Source organism: Dendroctonus ponderosae, unplaced genomic scaffold (assembly GCF_020466585.1).
Source record: "Dendroctonus ponderosae isolate FM_Combo_2020 unplaced genomic scaffold, Dpon_F_20191213v2 Dpon_F_20191213_1, whole genome shotgun sequence".
Taxonomy (NCBI): Eukaryota; Metazoa; Arthropoda; class Insecta; order Coleoptera; family Curculionidae; genus Dendroctonus; species Dendroctonus ponderosae.
This window is the reverse complement of record NW_026017110.1, coordinates 5,558,041-5,580,721: the sequence shown is the minus strand read 5'-3', so window position 1 is coordinate 5,580,721 and position 22,681 is coordinate 5,558,041. Positions and strand designations below refer to the sequence as shown.

The 22,681-nt window shown below is 40.2% G+C and overlaps 6 protein-coding genes and 1 long non-coding RNA gene across 8 annotated transcripts in view; 4 read left to right on the top strand and 3 right to left on the bottom strand.

The window, feature by feature from the left end:
• The window catches only part of LOC109545164 (E3 ubiquitin-protein ligase TRIM9), a 73,615-nt gene extending 61,497 nt beyond the window's left edge, over positions 1–12,118 (top strand). Inside the window, exons 3-9 of one of the 2 annotated variants that reach the window (XM_048661197.1) lie at positions 1,332–1,565; positions 1,623–1,776; positions 2,504–2,536; positions 2,686–2,825; positions 10,141–10,279; positions 10,331–10,555; positions 10,607–12,118. In XM_048661197.1, coding sequence (XP_048517154.1) covers positions 1,332–1,565; positions 1,623–1,776; positions 2,504–2,536; positions 2,686–2,825; positions 10,141–10,279; positions 10,331–10,555; positions 10,607–10,899 — 1,218 coding nt within the window. In that variant the 3' untranslated portion in view covers positions 10,900–12,118. The remainder of the gene's footprint in view (positions 1–1,331; positions 1,566–1,622; positions 1,777–2,503; positions 2,537–2,685; positions 2,826–10,140; positions 10,280–10,330; positions 10,556–10,606) is intronic. The other variant, XM_048661198.1, reaches the window with a different exon arrangement.
• Positions 12,087–14,324, bottom strand: LOC109545156 (something about silencing protein 10). The gene is made up of 9 exons (XM_019915678.2): positions 14,177–14,324; positions 13,954–14,050; positions 13,587–13,874; positions 13,396–13,531; positions 13,224–13,341; positions 12,989–13,166; positions 12,697–12,931; positions 12,280–12,416; positions 12,087–12,227 (listed from the first exon to the last, which is right to left on the bottom strand). Coding segments are annotated over exons 1-9 (1,284 nt in total). The 5' UTR covers positions 14,179–14,324; the 3' UTR covers positions 12,087–12,134.
• Positions 14,325–14,572: 248 nt separating this feature from the next.
• On the top strand, positions 14,573–17,032 carry LOC109533495 (protein SPT2 homolog). Its single transcript, XM_048661199.1, has 7 exons — positions 14,573–14,753; positions 14,966–15,133; positions 15,190–15,655; positions 15,710–16,191; positions 16,247–16,346; positions 16,402–16,611; positions 16,673–17,032. The coding sequence occupies exons 1-7, from the start codon at positions 14,694–14,696 to the stop codon at positions 16,756–16,758; spliced, it is 1,572 nt and encodes a 523-aa protein (XP_048517156.1). The 5' UTR covers positions 14,573–14,693; the 3' UTR covers positions 16,759–17,032.
• On the bottom strand, positions 16,972–18,267 carry LOC109533498 (RING finger protein 141). The gene is made up of 4 exons (XM_048661200.1): positions 17,824–18,267; positions 17,549–17,770; positions 17,355–17,498; positions 16,972–17,301 (listed from the first exon to the last, which is right to left on the bottom strand). Exons 1-4 carry the CDS (start codon positions 17,940–17,942, stop codon positions 17,136–17,138), a joined length of 651 nt encoding a protein of 216 aa, XP_048517157.1. The 5' UTR covers positions 17,943–18,267; the 3' UTR covers positions 16,972–17,135.
• LOC109545175 (40S ribosomal protein S10) lies at positions 18,255–19,153 on the top strand. Its single transcript, XM_019915719.2, has 4 exons — positions 18,255–18,363; positions 18,535–18,735; positions 18,787–18,960; positions 19,015–19,153. The coding sequence occupies exons 2-4, from the start codon at positions 18,536–18,538 to the stop codon at positions 19,115–19,117; spliced, it is 477 nt and encodes a 158-aa protein (XP_019771278.1). The 5' UTR covers positions 18,255–18,363; position 18,535; the 3' UTR covers positions 19,118–19,153.
• A 598-nt stretch (positions 19,154–19,751) lies between these two features.
• On the top strand, positions 19,752–21,510 carry LOC109533504. The gene is made up of 3 exons (XR_002171528.2): positions 19,752–19,849; positions 21,212–21,298; positions 21,344–21,510. It is a non-coding gene; the product is annotated as an uncharacterized LOC109533504 (long non-coding RNA).
• The window catches only part of LOC109533503 (loricrin), a 2,762-nt gene continuing 1,580 nt past the window's right edge, over positions 21,500–22,681 (bottom strand). The window contains exons 2-5 of the mRNA XM_048661201.1: positions 22,014–22,106; positions 21,879–21,950; positions 21,710–21,824; positions 21,500–21,651 (exon numbers count right to left, since the gene is read on the bottom strand). Of these exons, the coding sequence (XP_048517158.1) occupies positions 21,558–21,651; positions 21,710–21,824; positions 21,879–21,950; positions 22,014–22,106 (374 nt within the window). The 3' untranslated portion in view covers positions 21,500–21,557. The remainder of the gene's footprint in view (positions 21,652–21,709; positions 21,825–21,878; positions 21,951–22,013; positions 22,107–22,681) is intronic.

The following is a 22,681-nucleotide window of genomic DNA, read 5'->3' as shown; positions in this document are numbered from 1 at the left end:
AGTCCAGAAAGCTCACCATAAAAGCCATTAGTTCAGGCCTTTATAGACAGGACACACAAACGAGCTGAACCTGACAAACAAAACAGGGAATCGCGGACATCGCCCGCATTTAAAACGCCACATTATAGCAGGAAACGGCTACATTTTTCAAAATTGTCATAAATCTAAATTGCTTTGTCAATTCGACCGCCCATCTGCCTTTTTACATTTATTCCTGATGGGGGAAAGTATATGGAAAGGAGGTATCGTCTATCACGTTGAAAGCCAAACACCATTGCAATTTGTGCAATGAAATCTGATATTTACACAAACATTTAAATACAGTCCAATAGAAATAAACGCTATTATTATCATTTTTATTGTTTTTATTATACTAATGAATCCCTTGGACGACAAGCCAGACAATCGCGCTTGGTCTTCCCAACAACAATTCCACTCTCGAACACAATCGAAACCAATTGGATCGAAAGTCTTTTCAGCAATAAATAAGAGGATGGTAATTTAACGTGATAATTGATCAAAGAATCGGTCTTTTTGTATTGAAGTGTGTAATTTTTGGTCTTTTTGAAGCCTTCAAAGGTACATTTGGCCTAGCGCTTTCGACTATTAAGTCATCATCAGGCCCTGATCTAAATCACCATTTAATGCGATTTAGATAAATTTTTCAGGTTTTGCAGATTGACGTGTTCTAGATTGACTGTGAAAATATCAAGTTGCTACCCATTGCAGGTCGAAACTTGTGAATTATTATTCGAGAGGCTGCATTTACAATAAAACTTACATTTTTAGGCCAGCGTTTGCAAAGAGCGCAAAAATCCTCATTTGGGGCGATTTAAATAAAATTCTCAATGTTTCCAGTTTGACATGATCTTGATAAATTGCCAAAATATTAAGTTCATGCGCATCGTAGGTCGAAAATTATGAATTTTTATTGGACAGGTTGCAGTTGCGATTAAAACATACATTTTCACGCCAACATTTACAAGACACGTAAAAATCGCCATTTAATGTGATTCAGATAAATTTTTCAGCTTTTGCAGATTGAAGTGTTCTAGATTGACTGTGAAAATATCAAGTTACTATCCAATGCAGGTCGAAACTTGTGAATTTTTATTAGAGAGGCTGCATTTGCAATAAAACTTACATTTTTAGGCCAGCGTTTGCGTCAGGCCCTGATGATGACTTAATAGTCGAAAGCGCTAGGTCAAATGTACCTTTGATGGCTTGAAAAAACCCAAAAATTACACACTTCAATACAAAAAGACCGATTCTTTGATTCCATCCAGTGTGTACACACCCGTTCCTATTAATATGTATAACTGATATTTAAGGAAAACTGCGAAGAATTCGAACAAATGGTGTCGGCACAATGTGAGGCCCTAATCCTAGCCATCCAGGCAAGGCGTGACAAGCTGATCGAGTGCATCAGACAAGACAAAGAAGTGAGAGTGAGGGCTCTAAAGGAACAAGTCACCACTTGCACCTCGCGACTGCAACAAACCACTGCTTTACTACAGTTTTGCATTGAGGCCCTCAAAGAGACCGATAGTTCTGCGTTCTTACAGGTTGATTTCCCCATGTTCTTGTTGGGCATTGACTCAAAGCTTCTGTTGTCTGCCCAGGTGGGGACCATGTTGATATCCAGGGTAGCCAATACTGATCATTCCTGGCACAAGGAATGGACAGCGCCGAGAGTTTCGCCCCATTTCGACCTCACGCTGGATGACAAATCGGTAATGAAGGCCATCGAACAGCTCAACTTTATCCAGATGAAACGTGAGTGCGAATTTTCTGTTCTGTTGGTTGGTCACTCATCACATTTATTTTTTATACTCAGTTCTGCCAGCCAGTTAATGCTATCTCCTATAAATTCCGGATGTTTTAGTCGAATGCCAATGAACGAAATCGCAAACTTTTACCCGATGAATCAACGTTCAGCTTTAGGCAACTTTGGCATTATTTGCGTGTAAACCAATTGCTTCAATATCATTACCCCAAATTGTTTTTCAAATGAAAATGTGTGCCTAAAGCGAAACAATGATTCGCATCGTCCACGGATGCAAACAACATTTCCAATAATTTACTGTAACAAATAAAAGACCACATAGCCGATTCCAGTTCAATCAACATAATCACATTCGATTAAAATTTAAAATGCGGCTCGATAATGGCGACAAATTATTGCCAATGTTCTGTTTCAAAATTGTCATTTGGTCGGATTAACGCAACAGAAGAGAATACAAATACAAATACAAAAAAGAAAGTTTTATCTTTTAACAAATGATCAAAGCTGGCGAGTTTTGCGTACACTAATAAAGCAAACTGCCCCTTTTTTGGAACACAGTGACAGCGGATTTATTTGCTGCACTTTATATAATTAGAAGGTTTTTCCAACACATGCAACATGCATAATCTGCTAAATAATGACCACGTTGTGCTAATATATTATATAAGGCGGTCAAATTGAACTGTGCATTGTTTCACCCTATTTTGTGTGATTTAGCATACATTGACGGGGAAGAAAGAGTTCCAGCAGGTAAATCAGCATGGAAATGCCAAGCGACGCATGGAAATGACTACTTAAACGCATGCTTCATTTACCTACATTGCGTATTTTTCTTTTGGCATGATTTATGGGGCTTTGATGAATGATTGCATTTTCATGTAATATTTTATTTTATTCAGCGCCAGCTGCCCCTGCAATCATCCCTGAAGAGTGCAGTGCAGAGAACAATTCGGTAACAATAGCGTGGCAGCCGCCACCCCACAGTCATGTCGAGGGGTACGTTTTGGAGCTAGACGACGGAAATGGTGGAGATTTTAGGGTAAGTCGGCTTCTCGATGATTTCTTAATCCCCATTAATTAGCAAAATGCTTTCGCGATGCAAGATCAGCTTCGAGTTTAAACATTTGTTCTGCATCTGCAGCTTTAAGAGAAAGAAAACAACGATTTCATTTTGGCAAATGAGCGATTCCGTATGGATCCTTTTTTACGGAAAGTAGTTTTGGTGAAAATCGCATAACTTTTTTACTTGTGTGTTGGCTATAAAAATTTTTATTTGTTTCGAGATTCTCACAAATTGGATGGATTGGACCGGCTCGATGGGGGAACGGACCTAAAAACGAACAGTTTGGCGTGAAAAACAAACAAATTCTTTGTAAATACACAAAAAACGACAAAAATTATTCAAATAATTTGAATTTCTAACTACTTTTGCCAAAAGAGATAGACTTTCGAGGCCATTCCTTGAAACTAATGGGTTTTTCGGGTTTTTAGGCCGTCGCTGGGTAGAATTTCTTCTTGACGTTTCGCAAGCACGAGTGGCTTGCATCTTCAGAAGTGGTTTGCTTGAACTTGCTATTTTTCCGTTGGTGAGTGCTGGAAACCATATACTTTTTAGCGTCATTGTCTCTTCTTTTCTGTTGAAATTGTCGTTGTGTTTGTAGATTTCAATGGGTTCTCGTATTAGTAGGGGGCGATAGCCTGTTGTTGTTATCAGGACCTGTGCCTCTCCGAAATAGATGTTGTGTGTTCCATCGCTGAGGGCGTGTTCCGCCACTGCCGACTTTTCCACATGTCCCAGTTTACAATTCCGTCGGTGTTCTTCTATTCTCGTCGCAACCGATCTCTTAGTAGTTCCTATGTAGACGCTTCCACAGGAGCATAGAATCGGGCAGATTCGGGTACTTTTGTGAATAGAGATGCAACATCGAAGCTGTTCGGAATCCTTGATGTATGTTTCTGTGGACCCCAAGTGTGGCTGCAGAAGAGAGGATAGATATTTTGCTATATCCTAAGTTGGTGATCCCGAGGCACTGACCATTGGTGTTAGTGGTATCCCTTCCTTGTGAATCTTCGGCAATCCATACAAACGTGAGGGGAGGGCTTCTGACCGAAAAATCCTCTTCATGGTGTCCTGGTCTATTGAGGATATTTTGATCAGGCGGTTGATGTTTCTGAGCTTAGCTCAAGTTGGGTCTTTTTTGAGCTTTGCGTAAGTGACTGGGTCCAATATGTTTTGGATTTTCTGCTCGTACAGCTCTCTGTTCATGAGGACTGTAGCGTTTCCTTTGTCAGCTGGCAAGACGACAATGCTTGTGTTCCTTTGTATTTCCTTGAGCGCATGTTGTTCTTCTCTGCTTAAGTTGCTTGGTGGTGGTTTCGCTTTCCGTAGGATTTGGGTGGTTTCCAGACGAATTTCATTTGACAGTTGTTCTGGGAGCCCTTGCAATGCTGTTCGGCCTTCGAGATAATTTCCTCTATTGGTATCGTTCTTGGGCTAATAACAAAGTTTCCTCCCTTGGCTAAGACAGATTGCGCCGCAGGCGTTAGTGAGTGACTGCTCAGGTTCACTACAGTTCGTGCTTAGTCCAGGCCTAATGTCGTTTGGGTTGTTCCTCTAGATTTGGCTTCCAATTTTTCAACTTTCTTCTTTTGTCTCTTCGTGGCTCTGTCCAATTCTCCTTGCATGCTGTTATGGGAGATGGGAACCTACGGACATGCTGGTCAACTTCGATGTTGCTTCTCTATTTACAAAGGTACCCGTGGACGAATTCATAGAATTAGTGACGGAGCTATTTGAAGAAAGTACAACAAATCTGTTCAAGGCTTGTCTAAAGGGTAGCTACTTCCTGTGGAATGTAGATTACTACGAACAAAAGGAAGGAGTAGCCATGGGAAGCCCACTCAGCCCGGTGGTGTCGAATCTATTCATGGAGAAGTTTGATGAAACAGCGTGGAGCACTTAAACTAACGATCTGGTACCGATATATCGGTGACAAGTTCGTGCTATGGAGGCATGGACGCAAAAACCTGGACATCTTCCTCGACCATCTAAAAAAACAGCACCCAGACATCAAATTTACCATAGAAGTTGAACAAAACCACCAACTGGCCTTCCTGGATGTTTTGGTGTCTAGGCAGGGGAATTGTTTGGACCACAAGGTATATCGAAAAGCCACCCACAGGCATATATCTTCACAAGCTATGTAACCACCATCCGAGTCAGAAGCAGGGAATCATTAAGACTCTCACGGATAGAGCCAGAAAAATATGTGGACCACAACATCTAACAACGGAACTACAGCACTTGGAAAAAGCTTTTCTTCAGAACGGATATTCCCAGTTGGACATCAAAAAAGCTGGAGGAGTGGACCGTGCGGAAAAAAGTGAATCCACTATGAAAGTTTTCCTGCCGTTTGTTCCGAGGGTTACAGGAATTGGGAGGCCCCTGAGGAAACACAACATAAGAACAGTCTACAAGCCCACAACAAAGATCCGAGAATGTCTAGGGTCAGTTAAAGACAGAAGACCCCCTCTCGCAACTGCAGGAATCTACCGGATTCCATACTAATACGGACTACACCCGAGGAATCGCATTAGAACAGTGTAAGCGTTCAAGCAAACCACTTCTGAATGAAATGCAAGCCACTCGTGCTTGCGAAACGTCACGAAGAAATTCTACCGATAGACGGCCTAAACACCCGAAAAACCCATTAGTTTGTTAGGTTCGTCTGCAGCTAATCTCCATCAGTGAGTAAGTGATTCATTACATTTTATAGCTCACATCCAGGTTATTCATTAAGCGGATTCATTCAACGCGCCTCTTGTGAAAACCTCAATTGCATTTGGTATCTAAAGGGTACCTTTCATGTACTTGTCCAATTTAATCGTTTGTGTCGCGTTCGAATTATCTCGTGAAGACAAAATGTTCACTCGAAAACGGCGGCCAAATTGCCATTCCAGAAGCGTCTCCCGATTTCCACTCATTCGAGTAATTAAATGAAATTACGAACGAGAAATTCACTCCATTTGCCAAAACTGTCTTGGCCATTCGTTCAGTTTATAACTTTTTGCCGTCATCGGCTTTATAAAAGTGGTTTGTGTGACTAAATTAGCAGTTTAGGGTGCAGTTTTCAGAACAAGGACCTTTCAGGATTTAGTTAGGTAATTGGATTATTATCCGTGCATTGGACCAAGCTGATTAGATTGGTCCCGTCTTAAGTTTATCCTCGTTGAGGTAAAGTAAACTAGGCCCAATTTCATCAGCGATCCTGATGTGTTTGCCCGATTAGGGTTAATTAATAACCAATTTTACACCTGCCTGTTAACAGCTTCCAACGTAAAGTTATTTTCTTCCTCTAATGGGATGTTGAAAAATTCAAATTGTTGCCGGGGAGAATTGTAAATCCCACCGGTTTACATCGCAAAACAATCACTCCCTCAGCTCTATTTCATTTCACTAGTGGATAAATTGAAAGTCGATACACTGCATTATTACGGTTTTTCCAACTCTGCACATGGAATATTTCGGTGCAATTGGAGTTCGGAGATGCAATTGATTTATGCGCGCTTTATGAGCCCGAGTTGATGCATCATGTTGATTTAATGAATGCGTACGTTTAGGTAATGGCCGAATATTATGTACACTGGCAGAGTGTTTGTTTATTATCGGGTATTGGGATCGACCCCCTAATAGGCTATAGCTACTTGAAATTATCGCCGCTATTTTCATTTTCAAAGTAAACGAAAAAAAACGTAGTAAAAGTTTATGATTTCATAATTGTGGGATGCACAACCTGTGAAAATCAGCAGGAACCTTCAACGGTCTGAAAGCACAGGTGATTTGTATCCTCAGAGGGTCTTCGCCAGAAAATTTACTGGGAAGTAGTTTCTCGTGTTTTTAAGGCATGGTGGAACAGAATTGGAAAGAAGGACAGAAAAGGAAAACATCTGCAAGAACATCTTTTTCACGACGATCTAAAAACCCGAAAAATTCACTAGTTGGATTCAACTTACAAATTTGGCTTATAAAATGGAAAATCGCTACATTGGAAATGATATACATTTTTACGTCAGCGTTTACAAAGAGCGCAAAAATCAGCATCTAATGCGATTTAAAACAAATTTTCACAGTTTCCAGATTTAGGCGTTTTCGATCGATTCTGGGAATTTCAAGTTGCTGCTCTTTCTAGATCGAAATATGAATTTTTATTCGAGAAGCTACATTTGCAGTAAAGCATACATTTTTAGCTCAACGTTTACAAAGAGCTCAAAAATCAGCATTTGATGAAATTTAAAACACATTTTCACAATTTCCAGATTTAAGCGTTTTCGATCGATTCTGAGAATTTCAAGTTGCATCTTTTAATGGATCGAACCTTATAAATTTTCATTGCAGAGGCTTCATTTGGAATAAAACACATTTTAGGCCAACGTTTACAAAGGGCGCAAAAATCAGCATCTCATTATCGATTTAAAACAACATTTCAGCGTTTCCAGAGTGATATGAGCTCGATAGACTGGGAAAACGTTAAGTTCATACGCGTCGTAGGTCGAAAGTAATGAATTTTTATTGGACAGGTTGCAGTTGCGACAAACCATACATTTTCACGTCAACATTTACAAGACGCTCAAAAATCAGCACGGCAAGTGATTAAGATGAAATTTTCAGGTTTTCCAGATTCAAATGTTCTAGATTGACTGTGAAAATATCAAGTTACTATCCAATGCAGGTCGAAACTTGCGAATTTTTATTAGAGAGGCTGCATTTGCGAAAAAAACTTACATTTTTAGGCCAGCGTTTGCAAAGAGCTCAAAAATCAGCATTTGGGGCGATTTAAATAAAATTCTCAGGGTTTCCAGTGTGAGATGAGCTCGATAAATTGCGAAAATATTAAGTTCATACGCGTTAGGTCGAAAGTTCCGAATTTTTATTGGACAGGTTGCAGTTGCGATAAAACATACATTTTCACGCCAACATTTACAAGATGCTCAAAAATCAGCATTTAATGTGAAATTTTCAGGTTTTGCAGATTCAAGTGTTCTATATTGACTGTGAAAATATCAAGTTGCTACCCATTGCAGATCGGGACTAGTGAATTTTTATTCGAGAGGCTGCATTTGCAATAAAACTTACATTTTTAGGCCAGCTTTTGCAAAGAGCGCAAAAATCAGCATTTGAGGCGATTTAAATGGAATTTTCAGCATTTTAAGAGTGAAATTAGTTGGATAGGCTGCTAAAACATTAAGTTCATACGCCGCGTAGGTCGAAAGTTGTGAAATTTTATTGAAAAGGTTGCAGTTGCAATGAAACATACAATTTCACGCCAACATTTAGAAGATGCGTAAAAATCTGCATTTAATGTGATTTAGATGCAATTTTCAGGGTTTTCAGGCAGATTCAAGTGTTCTATATTGACTGTGAAAATAGCAAGTTGCTACCCATTGCAGATCCGAACTTGTGAATTTTTATTCGATAGGCTGCATTTGCAATAAAACTTGCATTTTTAGGCCAGCGTTTACAAAGAGCGGATAAATCTGCATTTTAGGCGATTTAAATGAAATTGTCAGCGTTTCCAGAGTGAAATGAGCTCGATAGACTGCGAAATCGTTGCGACAAGTTCATACTCATCGTAGGTCGAAAGTAATGAATTTTTATTGGACAGGTTGCAGTTGCGACAAACCATACATTTTCACGTCAACATTTACAAGACGCTCAAAAATCAGCACGGCAAGTGATTAAGATGGAATTTTCAGGTTTTCCAGATTCAAATGTTCTAGATTGACTGTGAAAATATCAAGTTACTATCCAATGCAGGTCGAAACTTGTGAATTTTTATTAGAGAGGCTGCATTTGCAATAAAACTTACATTTTTAGGCCAGCGTTTGCAAAGAGCGCAAAAATCATAATTTGGGGCGATTTAAATAAAATTCTCAGGGTTTCCAGTGTGACTCCAGTGTGCTCGATAAATTGCAAAAATATTAAGATCATACGAGTTGTAGGTCGAAAGTTGTGATTTTTTTATTTGACAGGTTGCAGTTGCGGTAAAACATACATTTTCACGCCAACATTTACAAGACACGTAAAAATCACCATTTAATGTGATTCAGATAAATTTTTCAGGTTTTCCAGATTGAAGTGTTCTAGATTGACTGTGGAAATATTAACCAATGCTACCCATTGCAGGTCGAAACTTGTGAATTTTTATTCGAGAGGCTGCATTTTTAGGCCAGCGCTTGCAATGGGCGCAAAAATCAGCATCTGAGCGATTAAAATTAATTTCAGAGGGGCTGAATTCCAAGAAATATATAATCAATCATTTTAGAATTTCTCTCAACAATGTCATAATGATCAAAGGGGGCGATAAGCGGATCGCACACACCCGGAATTTACGGCTCTGATAAAAGAAAATCACGTGCTTAAGAGCTATTTATGCACGTTTCCATGTTCTTGTCGCCTGATTGTATCTGCAAGTCCAACTTCCTTGCCCAGACAGCGTTTCAGATTGCAGGCAAATGAAACGTCTCAATGTCCCAGCTTTTCGCAATTAATTACCGTTAAGTCTAATTTATAGAAAAAGTACGGATCAATACCAGGTGACCTCCTACTATATGTTTGCAGTTGAAGCGATATTTGCGTGAGAGGATGGGGTAAACGATCGGAAAAGAAACCAAACTGAACTGCGAACGTTTTTGCAAATAAACATCAAATTTTTAATACCGATTTGTATGGGCTGGTTTTCAGTTTCAACATTTGTTTTCGATTTGATTCGAGACTTTCTGGTTGTTTCCCGATAAATTTGTGGTTTGTTCTATACTTGAAATCAAGTCAGACTTTTGAATAGTTTAGGTGTTATCGAGCAAATTAGCTCAGAAAGAACAAGCGGACAAACTTGTTGAAAAATATCGGTAATTATTCGGTCAATATGATCCTTCTTGCTTTAGTTCATTTCCAATTTAAGAATATAATTAAATTTCTGTTAGTCTCTTGAAGGATTTAGCTATGCGGAATAGGGCGAAGGGAATGGGGCTCCGTCATAAAGTGGCATCAAAGTGTCGCCATAGAGCAAGATTAATGGTCCATATCGACATGTTTGGTCCTTCTGAGTCATATATAAACTGATCGGAGAGGGATAATGCGACGGGAGGGTCGGTTTGTTGCCATTGTGTAGAAAGTAATTGGAGAGTTGCAAGAGGCAATTTAATTAAATTGACACCTAGTTTAGATGAACGATCTTCAATCTCTTATACTTATTAACGCCCGGTATTTTCATATGCAGCTTGCTTAAGAATCGCTTGAACTTGCTTCTAGCAATCGGTTCCGGTATTAACCCGATTATTAATTCCTTTGCTTCCAGGAAGTATACTGTGGAATCGAGACTATCTGCACGGTAGACGGGCTGCATTTCCACTGCATGTACAACGCCAGAGTGAAAGCGTTCAACAGTTCAGGCGAAGGAGACTACAGCGAGCTGATAGGACTTCAAACAGCCGAAGGTAAATTGCCTCAGTCGTAACCAGCTGCAGCTCAATTGCACCCTTTTGCAGTGGCTTGGTTCACCTTCGACCCGATTCTGTCAGGGCCGGGTCTGCAATATTCGGAGGACAACACGTTGGTAACGGGCGAAGGGTGGGAACACAGGGTAGCATTAGGCAGCGTGGGTTTTAGCAGAGGTGTCCATTATTGGGAATTTACAATAGACAAGTACGACGCTGATACAGACCCGGCATTTGGAATAGCCAGAATAGACGTAACACGGGATAAAATGCTAGGTAAATTAGCCGCTGGGGCTCTGAGGGGGTTAACAAACGAGTTTCATCTAGGAAAGGATGATAAAGGATGGGCCATGTACATTGATAGGCAGCGATCGTGGTTCCAACATGCAGGCGCTCATGAACAGAGGGTCGAAGGCGGCATCCATGTGGGATCGACGATTGGAGTACTGCTGGACCTCAACCATCATCGGCTGCAGTTTTACGTCAACGAGGAGCCGCAGGGGGAAATCGCATTCCGGGATTTGTATGGGGTGTTCTATCCAGCCGTTAGCATTAACCGAGGAGTCAGCGTGACGGTGCATACAGCCCTAGATCCGCCTTCGGATTCAGATGAAACGTAAATCCAGTCTTGCTCGTAGCCACTATTTACCGGGTATCCAGCCGATCTGTGGCCAAAGGATAATAAGAGTAGCCTCACATGGAAAAAGCGTTTTTGGCGCTTGCTATTCTAGCTAAGTGATTTTTTCGATAAAGCGACTAGAGATAAGCATGTTCATTCATTCATTCTCGAAGCAAAGTGAGTCATTTGGAAGCAATTTCTTCCAAAATATGTTTTGCTAGATTTGGTGAGCAGTGGAATCATTCATAGTTTATCGGAATGATAAAAAACAACCTGCTATAAAAACAGTAATCGTGCACGCGAAAAATTAATCTGGCTTTCCTCTGGCCAGCGTTCAGACGGACACCCGATGTAAACTGAAGACTTTCAATTAATAATCTTGGATCTCAATGGTTAACAGACTCGAAACGTCCTATATAACCCGTGGAATATTTTGCTGTTGGTCACAAGAACAAAAATTTACTGGATGTTTCAGGTGTGCATATTGCTGACGTTCTTGTACTTAGCGGGTAATTAATCCGGCCGTAGGAATTATTTACAAAATGATTGCTTCTACTTTTCTGGTTGAAGCAATGTATAACTTGCGCGTTGCATTGAAACAACCCGTATTCTCGATGTACGTACTACTAAAAGTCTGTATTTTTGTCTTCAGAATGCCTTCACCGGTAACACAATTATTCATAAACACTTCACGGTAATGTACCATAACATTGTAGTAATCAAACCTGCATTATTTCGTTGATGTTTGTCATATTTTTACATATCACTGTAGATAGTATATTGCTAAGTTTTTAGTGACTGAATTGGTTTTTCGCAACAATAACGAGCTAAAGACAAAACCTTATCGAAGACTGACTAATTTTCTATTGGCCTCGATGTGTGAAATTTGCGGATTTACCTCATGTTTTAAACGTGGAAAAATCAACAATAAAATATCTCCTTTTAATTCAACTTAGTGATTGCATACGAAATTGTATCTAGTCTAAAAAAATATTCTCGTTGAGAATGTAACAGAGCTTGTTTCCAACGTTATTCCTCCTTGCCTGTATACTGATTATTACAACTGTTTGTTATTATTATTATTAATGATATAATAGGCCTTTGTTACATATAGTTGTATTTGATATGATATAGGAATAACTTATGGAAATTTTATTAAATATGTAATAACAATAATTGTATTTCACGCTCTTTGTAAATAAACCTTTATTTATAACATACCTACACACTTTTCCTTCAAGACTTAATTTTGATGCTTTTTGAAAGATAAGCTTTAATTCCAGATATTTCGCCAGCATATCTGGTCAATTCCCGTCTTGGTTCTCTGACCTGAAAACAAGCCCATTAATTTAGCAGCAACTACAATACGCAAAACACTTACAGCGCCCTTTCTACGAATCAGTGCTTTTCTGAACTTCATCTTGTGCTTCACTCTTGGATTCCTTAGTTCCTTCTTCCTATATGGTGTTAGCCCTTTGTTCTTAGCAATTTGGTATGTAATAGCACGTTTAGTAGATTCTAAAATAGCACATATTTCGTTATTAATTAAATAACTCAGCGGCTAAAACATTGATAGCAAAGGTTTTTTCCATAATAAAAAAGAAAAATGCAGAATGAGTGGTTAAAAAATAATTATGAAAGCTTTCACGGCCGGTAAAATCACATTTAGGAATGTTTTCCGGGCTTTGAAGCCGTGGTCCATGGAAATTTCCTGCTGACGTTTCGTCCCCAGGGACCACGGCTTTAAAGCCCGAAAAACATTTCTAAATGTGATAAAAAATAATTATTAAACGTGTACCTTCATTATTCTCAACTGGTTCTGTGCCCTCTTCAGCCATTTCCCCATCTGATTCTGAATCTTCCGTTTGAAAGCTGACCTTTTTCCCGCTCGTTTCCTCATTGTTAAACTTAGACTTTTTACTAGGTTGCTGTTCGTCATCAGCCACTCTCTTCCTAGCTGTTTGCAATGTAGACAGTAGTTTCAAGGTCCTCATTTTCTTGGATTTAACTTTTTCTTCCTTGGCCTTCATTCCCTGGAATAAACATTTTGTACTTATATTAGCTATAAAAAAATACTTTAATTAACATACATCTTCAAGGGCTTCTTGGTCCATTAGTAAATCAATTTGGGGCTTTATAATTTCTTCAAATACGGGCTCGATCTTACTCAACAGCTGCCTATATTGATATAGACGCTGAGTAATTGGATGATTTTTTAATCTGTTGTTACATTTCAGCAACAAATACATGTATATGTTGGTGGCATAACTGAAATATATAACAATTGACAATGCTATAACAATAACTTAAAGGTAAAGAGCTCACTTCAAGACGGTTCGGTAGTAAGTTTGAACGAATTCAGTAGCTTTGCACTGTGGAATGGCATTCTTTTGGACCCTCTGCACAATTGGCTGCAAATACTCCTTGGCAATGTTCATTTTTACTGAAAATTCCCGTGCCTATGAACATCCACTAGAACTTCAAGTCAAGTAATTACCTTTAAGATCCTCTACAATCACGAAAAACTCGGGTGACTCTTTCTTCAGCCGTTGCAACTTTTGCTTAGCAGTCAGCTTGGACAAGTCTATCTTCAGCAATTCCTCTACTTGCTCATTGCCATCCGGCTCTAGATTCTAAACAATCAAGTCGTTTGTGACCGGCAGGTTTTCTAAGCTTTAATTTCATTACCTTAAACATATCGCTCACTTCTAGAAGATTGACATCCAGCTGCGCCATCAGCTGGTTCTGCAACTCTTGAGCTTCCTCTTGCTCCACCTCAGCAGCATGGGCATCTTTGCCTTGAAATCCCCCATAATCAGGGTCCACATAATCAGCCCCATAATACTTCTTTTTCTCCTTGCCCCAAGCGCGTGCATCTGGCAGATCGTCGTCGTCATCTTGGCCTTCAACATCACTCACGGCAATATCACTTTGCTCATCTGAGTCATGGTCTGAGCCTACCCCCAACACTCCTACCTAAAAGGTGTTTTTTCATTAATTAACCTGTTGAAACCGCTTTGCAAAACAAGCTGGCAAACATGTGCTTGGTCTTTACCTCACTATCTGAGTCATCTGGTTCACGTCCTTTTCTTAGCTGTTTCCGTATAACAGCATCTTCCTCTGAGTCGTAATCGTCCTCGCTGTCTTCAAACCTGGATAAAAATTAGCAGGAATTAGCACGGCATTTAGCAGAAGCGTGAAACTAATGTTGCTGCTAAACGGGAGTTTACCAACAATAAACAGCAACTCGCTTTATGCTTCGAACCACCGATACTTACATTTTTACTCAGAATTAATATGGATTATTTGTCTGATCACCTGAAGGAGCAATCTATAAAACTTGAAATATAAAACACAGGTTTCGTATGCAAAGCTTTTCGAGTTTATGCGAGTTTTAACCTAGAAAACCAAAGGCAACATTACTCCTGTGCGCACGGTGTTGTCAAGTTAGCACCACGCACGTCAAAAGTTTTATTTCTCTCAGTGTTAATTGTCTCTGGGTAGAGAACACCTTGTTTCCGACACTGGAACAACAAACATAAAACAGTAATATTTTCGCATTTTAGCATTTGAAATTTAGCGATGGGTGAGTGAGATTACATTTTAGGCAAAATGCCTGTTGGTATAGAGGCAACAACGCGTAATCTGTCTCAAGAACAGGGACAACTTGTCTCTTGTCTCTGTCATTCAGTACATTTTCAGCTTTGGAGAGAGCTTGCCCAACATCTTGTGCTTCAAAAATCGAAAGAACCGTCCAAACTTGATCACTTCGTAGGTGAATCGTCTGATAAAATCATGGATTTTTGCCAGCTGCTGCACAAAGCGAAGAAAAACGAACAGAATGGCTCCACTAGGGTGCGTTTTCCCAATGTTTATCACCTCGTAGTTGCCCTCAATTTACTCAACATCGACAAGAGCACAACTTTGTTAATACTGAAGCCCTAAAATCGAGCTGCCGATTTCCAGAACCCCGTTCCTTTCGTGTTGACTAAAACTGTCTGGGCTAGATAGACCGCCCGCTTGATTCTTCAAAATAGTCCACAATAACAAATCATTTCTTGTTACAGGCAAGGTATTACAGCACGAAATTCGAGCCACCCAAGAAGCTTAAAAAAGAAAACAAAAACCTCTCTGCCAACATCAAAAAGTTTCTGGCCAAAAAGGAGGCTGAAGAGCAGCAGAAGCTGCAGCTTGAGAACAGGAAAAAAGAAGAACTGCTTGCCCTCAGGGCACAGGTATGTGAGGCTCTAGTTCGTGTCTGTTCGGTTCAGCAAAGCCGCTTTTTGTTCAGGACAAAAAAGCCACTAGAAGAGTGAACGTGATGTTGAAGCGAACGAAATCGGCCAACCAATCTGTCTTGGAAGAGGCGGTAGATAAAACCCATACAGCCGTCACTCGTGCCGGACCAGAGCAGCCCGACGAAGACGACTATGGCTACGTGTCTCAAGAAGCCTCAGCGTTGTACGAGAAAATGATGCAAAAGTACAGCGAAATTCCCGAAGAGCCCAAATTCAACTTGCTGAAGAAGAAAGTGAGCACGAATCTGAACAGCACCAAGGACAGGGTGAAAGCAGCACTGGATAAAGAGAAGGATGACGCAATGCAACCGCGTAAACGGAAGAGAAGGAAACACCAGGAAGGGGCTGAGGACATCGACAATGAGGAAAAGGGAGACCACGACCGAGACAGTCCAGTAGCCAAAGTCACGGCTAAACCTAAACCGAGACCAGCAGCACCTCCGCCGTTGAGTTTTCAAGGTAGGATAGAAATCGCCAAAAACCTTCAGATGTAATGAATGTTTTTTGTTCCAGAATTGCTTCAAATAGCGGCGCAAAAGCAACATGAACCGGTCGTGATTGAAGAGAAACCGCAGGAGGAGGAAAAACTGTACACAAAGAAGCAAAAACGGGAACTGGAAAAGGAACGAGAGTGGAGAGAGCACCGAGAGCGCAGACAGAAGGAAATGGAAAAGGAAGCCGTCACACCAAAAGCGGGCGATTCAAAAATACTGGAAAGGCAATTAACGAAGCCCTTGACCTCAAACAAGCCACCAATTTCGTCATATAAACCTAGCGTTAACTTGCCAAAACGACCAGAAGAAAAATCCAGCAAGATAGCCGCCAACAGTGCCTTGAAAAGCTCACATTCGTCCCACTCGAACGGATCAAAACTTCCTCTGAAATGCACTAAGCCAGTCGGCGCTTTGACTAAAGAAGGCCTGAAGAGGGATGAGAACAGTGCAAGCATAAAGAGCAAAACCAAGGAGTTTCCTCCCAGGGACCTTGTGCAAAAGGTACATATTAGTTTTTCATCGTCCCTGTTGAGTGCCACGTTTTTTTTTTTACTAGGCAAAACCTAAAGAGTTTCCTCCGAGGGAATTGAAACCTAAACAATTTCCGCCAAGCGATGTTAAAGGCGTAAAACGACCGATGCCTAAGGTTTCAAAAGGTAATACGTCGTTTTCCTCCATGAACTCGAATGAGGACTTTTATGTGTGCTCTAGGTCGAATTCTGGATGACGATGACTCTGAATACGACTCCGAGTTGGACGATTTTATCGACGATGGTCCCGAAGAGGGCGATTACTCCACTTACATCAAGGAAATATTCGGGTATGATAAATCGCGCTATAGAGATGTGGACGAGGATGTCGACAATATGGAGAGCAGTTTTGCTCAGCAGATGAAAGAGGAAGTGATCAGTGCCAAGATTGGTGGGTACTTTTTAAAGTTTATGATTTTAGTGGCTGATCTCTGCATTTTCTCCCCCTGCAGGTATTAAGGAAGATCTGGAAGACATGAAGAAAGAGGAGGAGGATAAGAGACGGAAAGCATTGATGAAGAAAAAAATGAAGCGTTGACCAACACTAGAAGGATGTAGATAAACCGCTCAGAGTGTAAATAATTAAATTTCTTGTTGGGGTTATATTTGTTTTCTGCGTATTTTTAATTTGTCAAAATGTTCTAGATCTTATTAAAGTTAATTACTTAATGTGATAAAGCTAATAGTTAAACACGTGTCAACTTTTAGGCAGTAAGACGACGATCCGTTTTATATTCTATATATATATATGTTTCAGCAGCTAGTTTTTATATTTGTGATAAAAATATAACATACACATATACCAATTAATTGCTTGTCGTCCTTTAACAATCATTAATTTACTTAAAAGTAGTTAAATCAAATGATAACAATTTAGGCGGGCGTACTTACATATCAAGTGCCACAAGAGGAAAATTAGGAGGGATTGCAGCTGGTGGTTGGCATCTTGGTCAGTTCCATAAGACTTTTCTTGATTTCGCAACTGATTTCTTCAGCTTTGGGGACTTCGGATATAACCCAGGCATCATTGGGGTTCTCCAACCTCTCTCTGCAAATGGGGCACGTATCATGAACCTCATTCCTGCAACAAAAACCGTTTCGTTGCGTCCAATAATTAGTCGCACTGGCACGAACCATTCCTTTATGCATTTGGAGCAAAAGCTGTGTGCACAAGGCAGAGTAACTTCCTGTTTGCGCTCGAAACATATAACGCAGTCATTTGAAGAATCTGGACTGATTGTTCCTTCCATGATGGTGGAAAGCCGCATTTCCATGTGACTGAAACAGTTCATATAGTTTAACCAGTGATGGATGTTGTTGAAGTTCACCTGCAGCTCTGTCTTGCGGCCAACAGTTGAGATTTGAACGTTCTGAACACCTTGAGAAACTGCCTTAAGGACAACAGTCGAAACGTAGGAATTTTTCCGGTTTCTGAATCGATTCGCACACAGGCGATTTGGATGGTGGCCTTCCAAAATATCGTGGAATCCGTGCCCTTGTTTACAGCAAACACCATCTGGTAGCCCTTGCAGTCTAGGTAATTTTTAGCTCTTGAATTCAAGGAACAGTTCAGCTGAGAAGAATGAGTGTTAGGGCTACTCACAGAACGTTCAGCTCGCCTAGCAAGAGCAGGAATTTCTCGTATGTTAAGCTTGATAATTCCGCAGTCAACAAAGTGAAGTTCCCTTCTTCGAACGTCTCATGAGAAAAGGTTTCTCCCATTTTCGTTGATATGAGGATAGGCGGCTTACTAATTAGTTGTAATCAATTAAAAAATTGTATGTTTTGATGGCTATTGTGTTGACTGTGGTGTTGACGTTTATGAGATAACCTCAACTCTGCCCGTGTTGAAACTTGCTAACCAGACTGGAAACTGATGTTGCCTTTTAGGTACGATTAGAAATTAGGTAATTAACGGAAAAAATCAATGTTTCATTATTGTTTGGTGATTAATTGTTTAAATTAATTTTAATTCCTGATCAGAAAAATTGAGAGAGGAAGCTTTTTCTTGAATGGAAGAAGAAAGGCAACGTCAAAAGTCATAACAAATCAGCGCCATTTTCAAAATGGAAGTCTTTCTTTAAGGTTTAGTCTGTTGTTGGAAGTTGGTGTGCTACAGTTCTTAGTTAATCTGAGTGATCAGGTAATTTTTTTTCTTCATTTCTGCAGTGTTTTATTTAGAAAATGTTCTAGTTTATTGCTGTATGATTATTTGCGGATTTTTTGTTAAATTTTCGGTAAAAACCGCCCCGAAAAATAATTTATAGTCTAACCTTAAATCAGTGTTAATAAGGTGCCCCTCAATCTATTGCAGAATGTTGATGCCCAAAGAGAATCGTGTCGCTATCTTCGAGCACCTCTTCAGAGAGGGTGTAATGGTGGCCAAAAAGGACTATCACGCCCCCAAGCACATGGAGTTGCAAAACATCCCAAACTTGCAGGTGATCAAGGCCCTTCAGTCCTTGAAATCCAAGGGATACGTTAAGGAGCAGTTTGCGTGGAGACATTTCTACTGGTAAGTTTCATTGAAATATCTGGTTATCGTAGCTCAATGGCCTGTTTGCAGGTACCTAACCAACACAGGCATTGAGTACCTCAGAACTTTCTTGCACCTGCCTTCTGAGATCGTTCCTTCCACGTTGAAGAGGCAAGCCAGGACGGAAAGTGCACGTCCCAGGCCTGCTGGAGCCCCACGAAGCGACATGCTTCCCAAGGGCACTGAAGACCGCACTGGATACAGGTAGGGTCTTTGAAAGCGTGTCTTTTTAATTGCTCACTGTGTTTTTGTGTTTAGGAGGCACACTGGAGGTCCAGGATCAGACAAAAAAGCGGACGTGGGCGCTGGAATTGGTGAGGTCGAATTTCGGCCCGGTTTTGGCAGAGGTCGCCCTCAATAAACTTTTTAAATGCAAATAAACACATTTATTTGGTAACTTGTTGGTTTCATTTTCCGTATGAAACCTTAGACATTAAGATACACCAGCTTGTGTCCCTGTGATAGTTGAAAGTAATCTTTCAACCACCACAGGAACACAAGACTTTTGAGCCTAGATCAGTTGCCGTGCAGCTGCAGCATGGTTTTCAAAGTACTGGTATGTAAAAATTCAACTAGTCTCATTCAAATCTTTAAGAGCTTCTTTCAGATATTGCTGGCAGTTTGCCTGGTTTTGGCTCAGGATGATAAACCGATTGTCGACGTTCAGTATGCGGAGCCCTATGTTCTAGGGGCCGCTACTCAGGCCTATCTCCATCCAGGCGTTCAGGGAGCATTTGCTTTCGATCCCGCATTGGCTGAGCCTCCTAAGTGTTCGTGCTTTAAAATACTAAGCTGTGTGGAATGAATAAACATGTTTAATAGTTTGTGATTCCTTGTCGCTTAATTTACCTCCATTATAAAGTGTAAGAATGTCCTTGTTAAAAATTTTCCATGTACCTACGGGAAATTTTGTGACGATTTCCGATCAACAAGTTTTTTTAATAAGGTGAACTCTCAGGTTTTTTCGGCCAAGTCCAACGTGCGCGTCGCACTATTTTGTATCATTAATTAGTATATAATGACCGATCAAATCGGTGTTTGCTAGTTGAATTCCTTCTATTAAATATTGTGGTGCTGAAAGATGATGTTCAAAGTGAGTAAAGCAAGCAATCCTCATTTCTTATTGTGATATTTTTTAGTTTACGCCTTAATGGCTGGTTCCGATTCTTAACTGGCTCTTTTACTTTCGGCTAATATTTGTAGAAAACCTTGACAATCTATTTGACTCGCTTTCCCAACAGCTCACTAATAGCGAATTTGGATAGGATGGAATAGATTCAGCGGCGTTTCATAGCTTAGATTAATCTGCAGCGAAAAACATAATCAAAGGAGTCGAAGCAGATTAAACCGAATTGACTGGCAAATTGATTTCAGGCCTAGTTTTCCAACATCACGGACTTTGGGATTCATTTTTAATATTTTCCAGTCCACTCTTCTGCCATTGACGCTCTAAAAAATCGGCATAAACTGATCATAGAACTGGCGCAAAAATAAAGCGACTGATTCCACGGCTCTTAATGAGGCGTGGAGATCGAATCTGGATCTTCTCCTTTGCACCACACATAAAAATTGACTTTATGACTGAGCTTCGTATACCTTCGGAGCATTCAATGTGGATCCAACTATGGCTCTACGCAACCTATCCAGCTGAAAAGACTCAAAGGTTCATAAAAATCCGAGAGCATTTATAGACTCGAGATGTAGATATTTGGCTGGAAGGTTTTGTGGAAAGTGGCAGTTCGTACGCAAATATTTCCAAACTCAAGTTACTAGCTCAAACCAGTTTGGCTGGTCGTCGAGAACACCTTTGCAAACAATCTGATGTTCCATTTTGTTCGGAAAATCGTCGAATAATCACTTTGAAGTTTGCCAATTGATTGAAAATTTCCGATAGTTTTTATAGAAAACCGAAGGTTTTTCAACAAATTTCAACATTTCCAAATCGTCCCGATATTAAGATTGATGCAGAAAGCATTTCCTCAGGCAAAAGCTGATTTCTCGAAAAAATTGCGACCTTAAACCGCACATAAAACGTTGGTAGATAACATTGGTCTTGAAAAACCGTCTTTTCGACCTTCAAACTCTTATGACTTTCGAGACTCAACCGATTTCAATTTCGTAAAAGACGGTTTTTAGACAAAATCACTCGCTTTTGATCGAAATTTCATTAATGATCCAAATCGGCCCCGTATTAAGTACACCATATAATTACAATAACAGCTAAATATTCATAATATGCGAGTTATTCGCGTTGGTGTTCGCCATCATACAAAATTTTTCTTTCCCACAAAAGAGGCTTTTGGTGAAAAATACTCACTAGCTTCTAACGAACATCGCTTGAAACTGCAAAGTTTTTCCAATCAAGATTGCTTGAAACTGAAAACGTTTTTGGAAAATAATCTAAAGAGCAAATCAAGTCATGTTTTTCTAGAACTATCGTTTTTCGCTTTTCTAGAGAATTGCGATTCTTCTCTCCTTGCTGGTTTTGAGCTGCTTCGCAGCTCCCTTGCCTGAAGCTGATCCGAAGGCCAGCCCCTGGGTGGTACGTAAAAAATCCCCAAAAATCCTAGCTAATTTTCGTTTTTAGTACTTTGGTTGGGGCCCGTACTGGCGCTCCTGGTACTGGTCTTACCCCCCTGTTGTCTACTATGGAACGCCCCATGTGGTTGTACCCTAGGTAGCACCTTTGCACACTTCGACTGCTACCCAAACCCATCTAACAGTGTTGGAATAAAGCTTTGAAAACTGGGAAAAGGTGTTTTATTTCTTTCAATCTACATTAGCTTTCAGGTCCTCAAGAGTTATTTGCCGCAACTATTGCATCCACCATAAGTCCCCGCGCCTGAATGAGCTCCCGCTCCTGCCCCTGCTTGGGCTGAGTAGCCCCCTTCTCCACTGGAGCAAATAAAGAAGCTCTATATCTTGATACCGACTCCGTCTATGTGCTACATACTGATAGAGACCGTCATCAAATTGCTTCTCCCTGTAGTCGGGCTGCCATTGGCCGGCTGCGCCGGAGCCGAGGCCCCCCGGATAGACTTGCCCTTCAGCTCCACTGCCACGCCCCCCTGAGAAAAAAGTGTTGAAACCAGTTTCAGATTAATGGGTAATTTCGATTTCACCTGGGTGAACCTGCCCAGAAGAGCCTCCTCCACAGCCGCCTCCACACCCTGTACTTGCCCCCGGATAAATCGCTAAAGTCGAAGAATACTAGCGTTATTTTGTTGCAATAATTCTGCAAAAATGTATAACTCTACCTGGTGCCCCGTTGCCCCCAGAAGAGCCTCCAGAATATCCACTACCGCCAGTTGAAACGTAACCGGGAGAATACGAGGCCTGGATTATCCCACCTGCCAAACCCAAACGATAACAGGGCGAAGATTTCACACGGAATATTTACCTTTTTTATTTTTTATTTTTTTTTACAAACTTCTTTTTGGGTATTTTGCCTCAAAAATTTTTGTCTTTAAAAAAGATAGAATTTCCTCACGTCGTTCATTACAGATTAATAAATAGTGCTCCTATTTCGCAATAAGAACGAATTATTTATCAAAAAGTAATCAGGAACTATCACCTAGAGGGTATCCTGCGACACACTTAGGCTCAAGCTGTAAGAGAAAATTCCAATTAGTAAAGAAATTAATTTGAAAAATTACCTTCACGTTTCGATAGCTATTTTCTGCTATCGTTATCAAAAGAACCTAAATGAACCTAAAAAAGAGTATGTTAATAAATTGTGTAACAATAGCAGGATAAAACAGGTATATGAAAATTAAATTAATTTTTTCTGTCATTTTTTTTTTGTCAATTTCATTCATTCTTCATTTGAAGTCACCACTATCCCCATTTTTCAGTAATTTATTTATGGAAAATTTTGAATCAACTTTCATTAATAATTACAAATTTAAACCAATAATTTGGTGGC

Bases quoted from the DNA above. Each gene is read 5' to 3' on its own strand.
- LOC109533498 (XM_048661200.1), bottom strand. From the start codon at position 17,942: ATGGGAGAAACCTTTTCTCATGAGACGTTCGAAGAAGGGAACTTCACT. The intron at 17,771-17,823 runs GTGAGTAGCCCT...CTTGAATTCAAG, and splicing joins CTAGGCGAGCTGAACGTTCT to AGCTAAAAATTACCTAGACT. The intron at 17,302-17,354 runs GTTCGTGCCAGT...TTTTTGTTGCAG, and splicing joins TCCAAATGCATAAAGGAATG to GAATGAGGTTCATGATACGT.
- LOC109545175 (XM_019915719.2), top strand. From the start codon at position 18,536: ATGTTGATGCCCAAAGAGAATCGTGTCGCTATCTTCGAGCACCTCTTC. The intron at 18,736-18,786 runs GTAAGTTTCATT...GCCTGTTTGCAG, and splicing joins GCGTGGAGACATTTCTACTG to GTACCTAACCAACACAGGCA. The intron at 18,961-19,014 runs GTAGGGTCTTTG...TTTTGTGTTTAG, and splicing joins GAAGACCGCACTGGATACAG to GAGGCACACTGGAGGTCCAG.
- LOC109545156 (XM_019915678.2), bottom strand. The intron at 13,875-13,953 runs GTAAAGACCAAG...AACACCTTTTAG, and splicing joins CAGATGACTCAGATAGTGAG to GTAGGAGTGTTGGGGGTAGG. The intron at 12,417-12,696 runs GTACACGTTTAA...GTGCTATTTTAG, and splicing joins ACCAGTTGAGAATAATGAAG to AATCTACTAAACGTGCTATT.
- LOC109533495 (XM_048661199.1), top strand. From the start codon at position 14,694: ATGGATTTTTGCCAGCTGCTGCACAAAGCGAAGAAAAACGAACAGAAT. The intron at 14,754-14,965 runs GTGCGTTTTCCC...TTCTTGTTACAG, and splicing joins AACAGAATGGCTCCACTAGG to GCAAGGTATTACAGCACGAA. The intron at 15,134-15,189 runs GTATGTGAGGCT...CTTTTTGTTCAG, and splicing joins TGCTTGCCCTCAGGGCACAG to GACAAAAAAGCCACTAGAAG.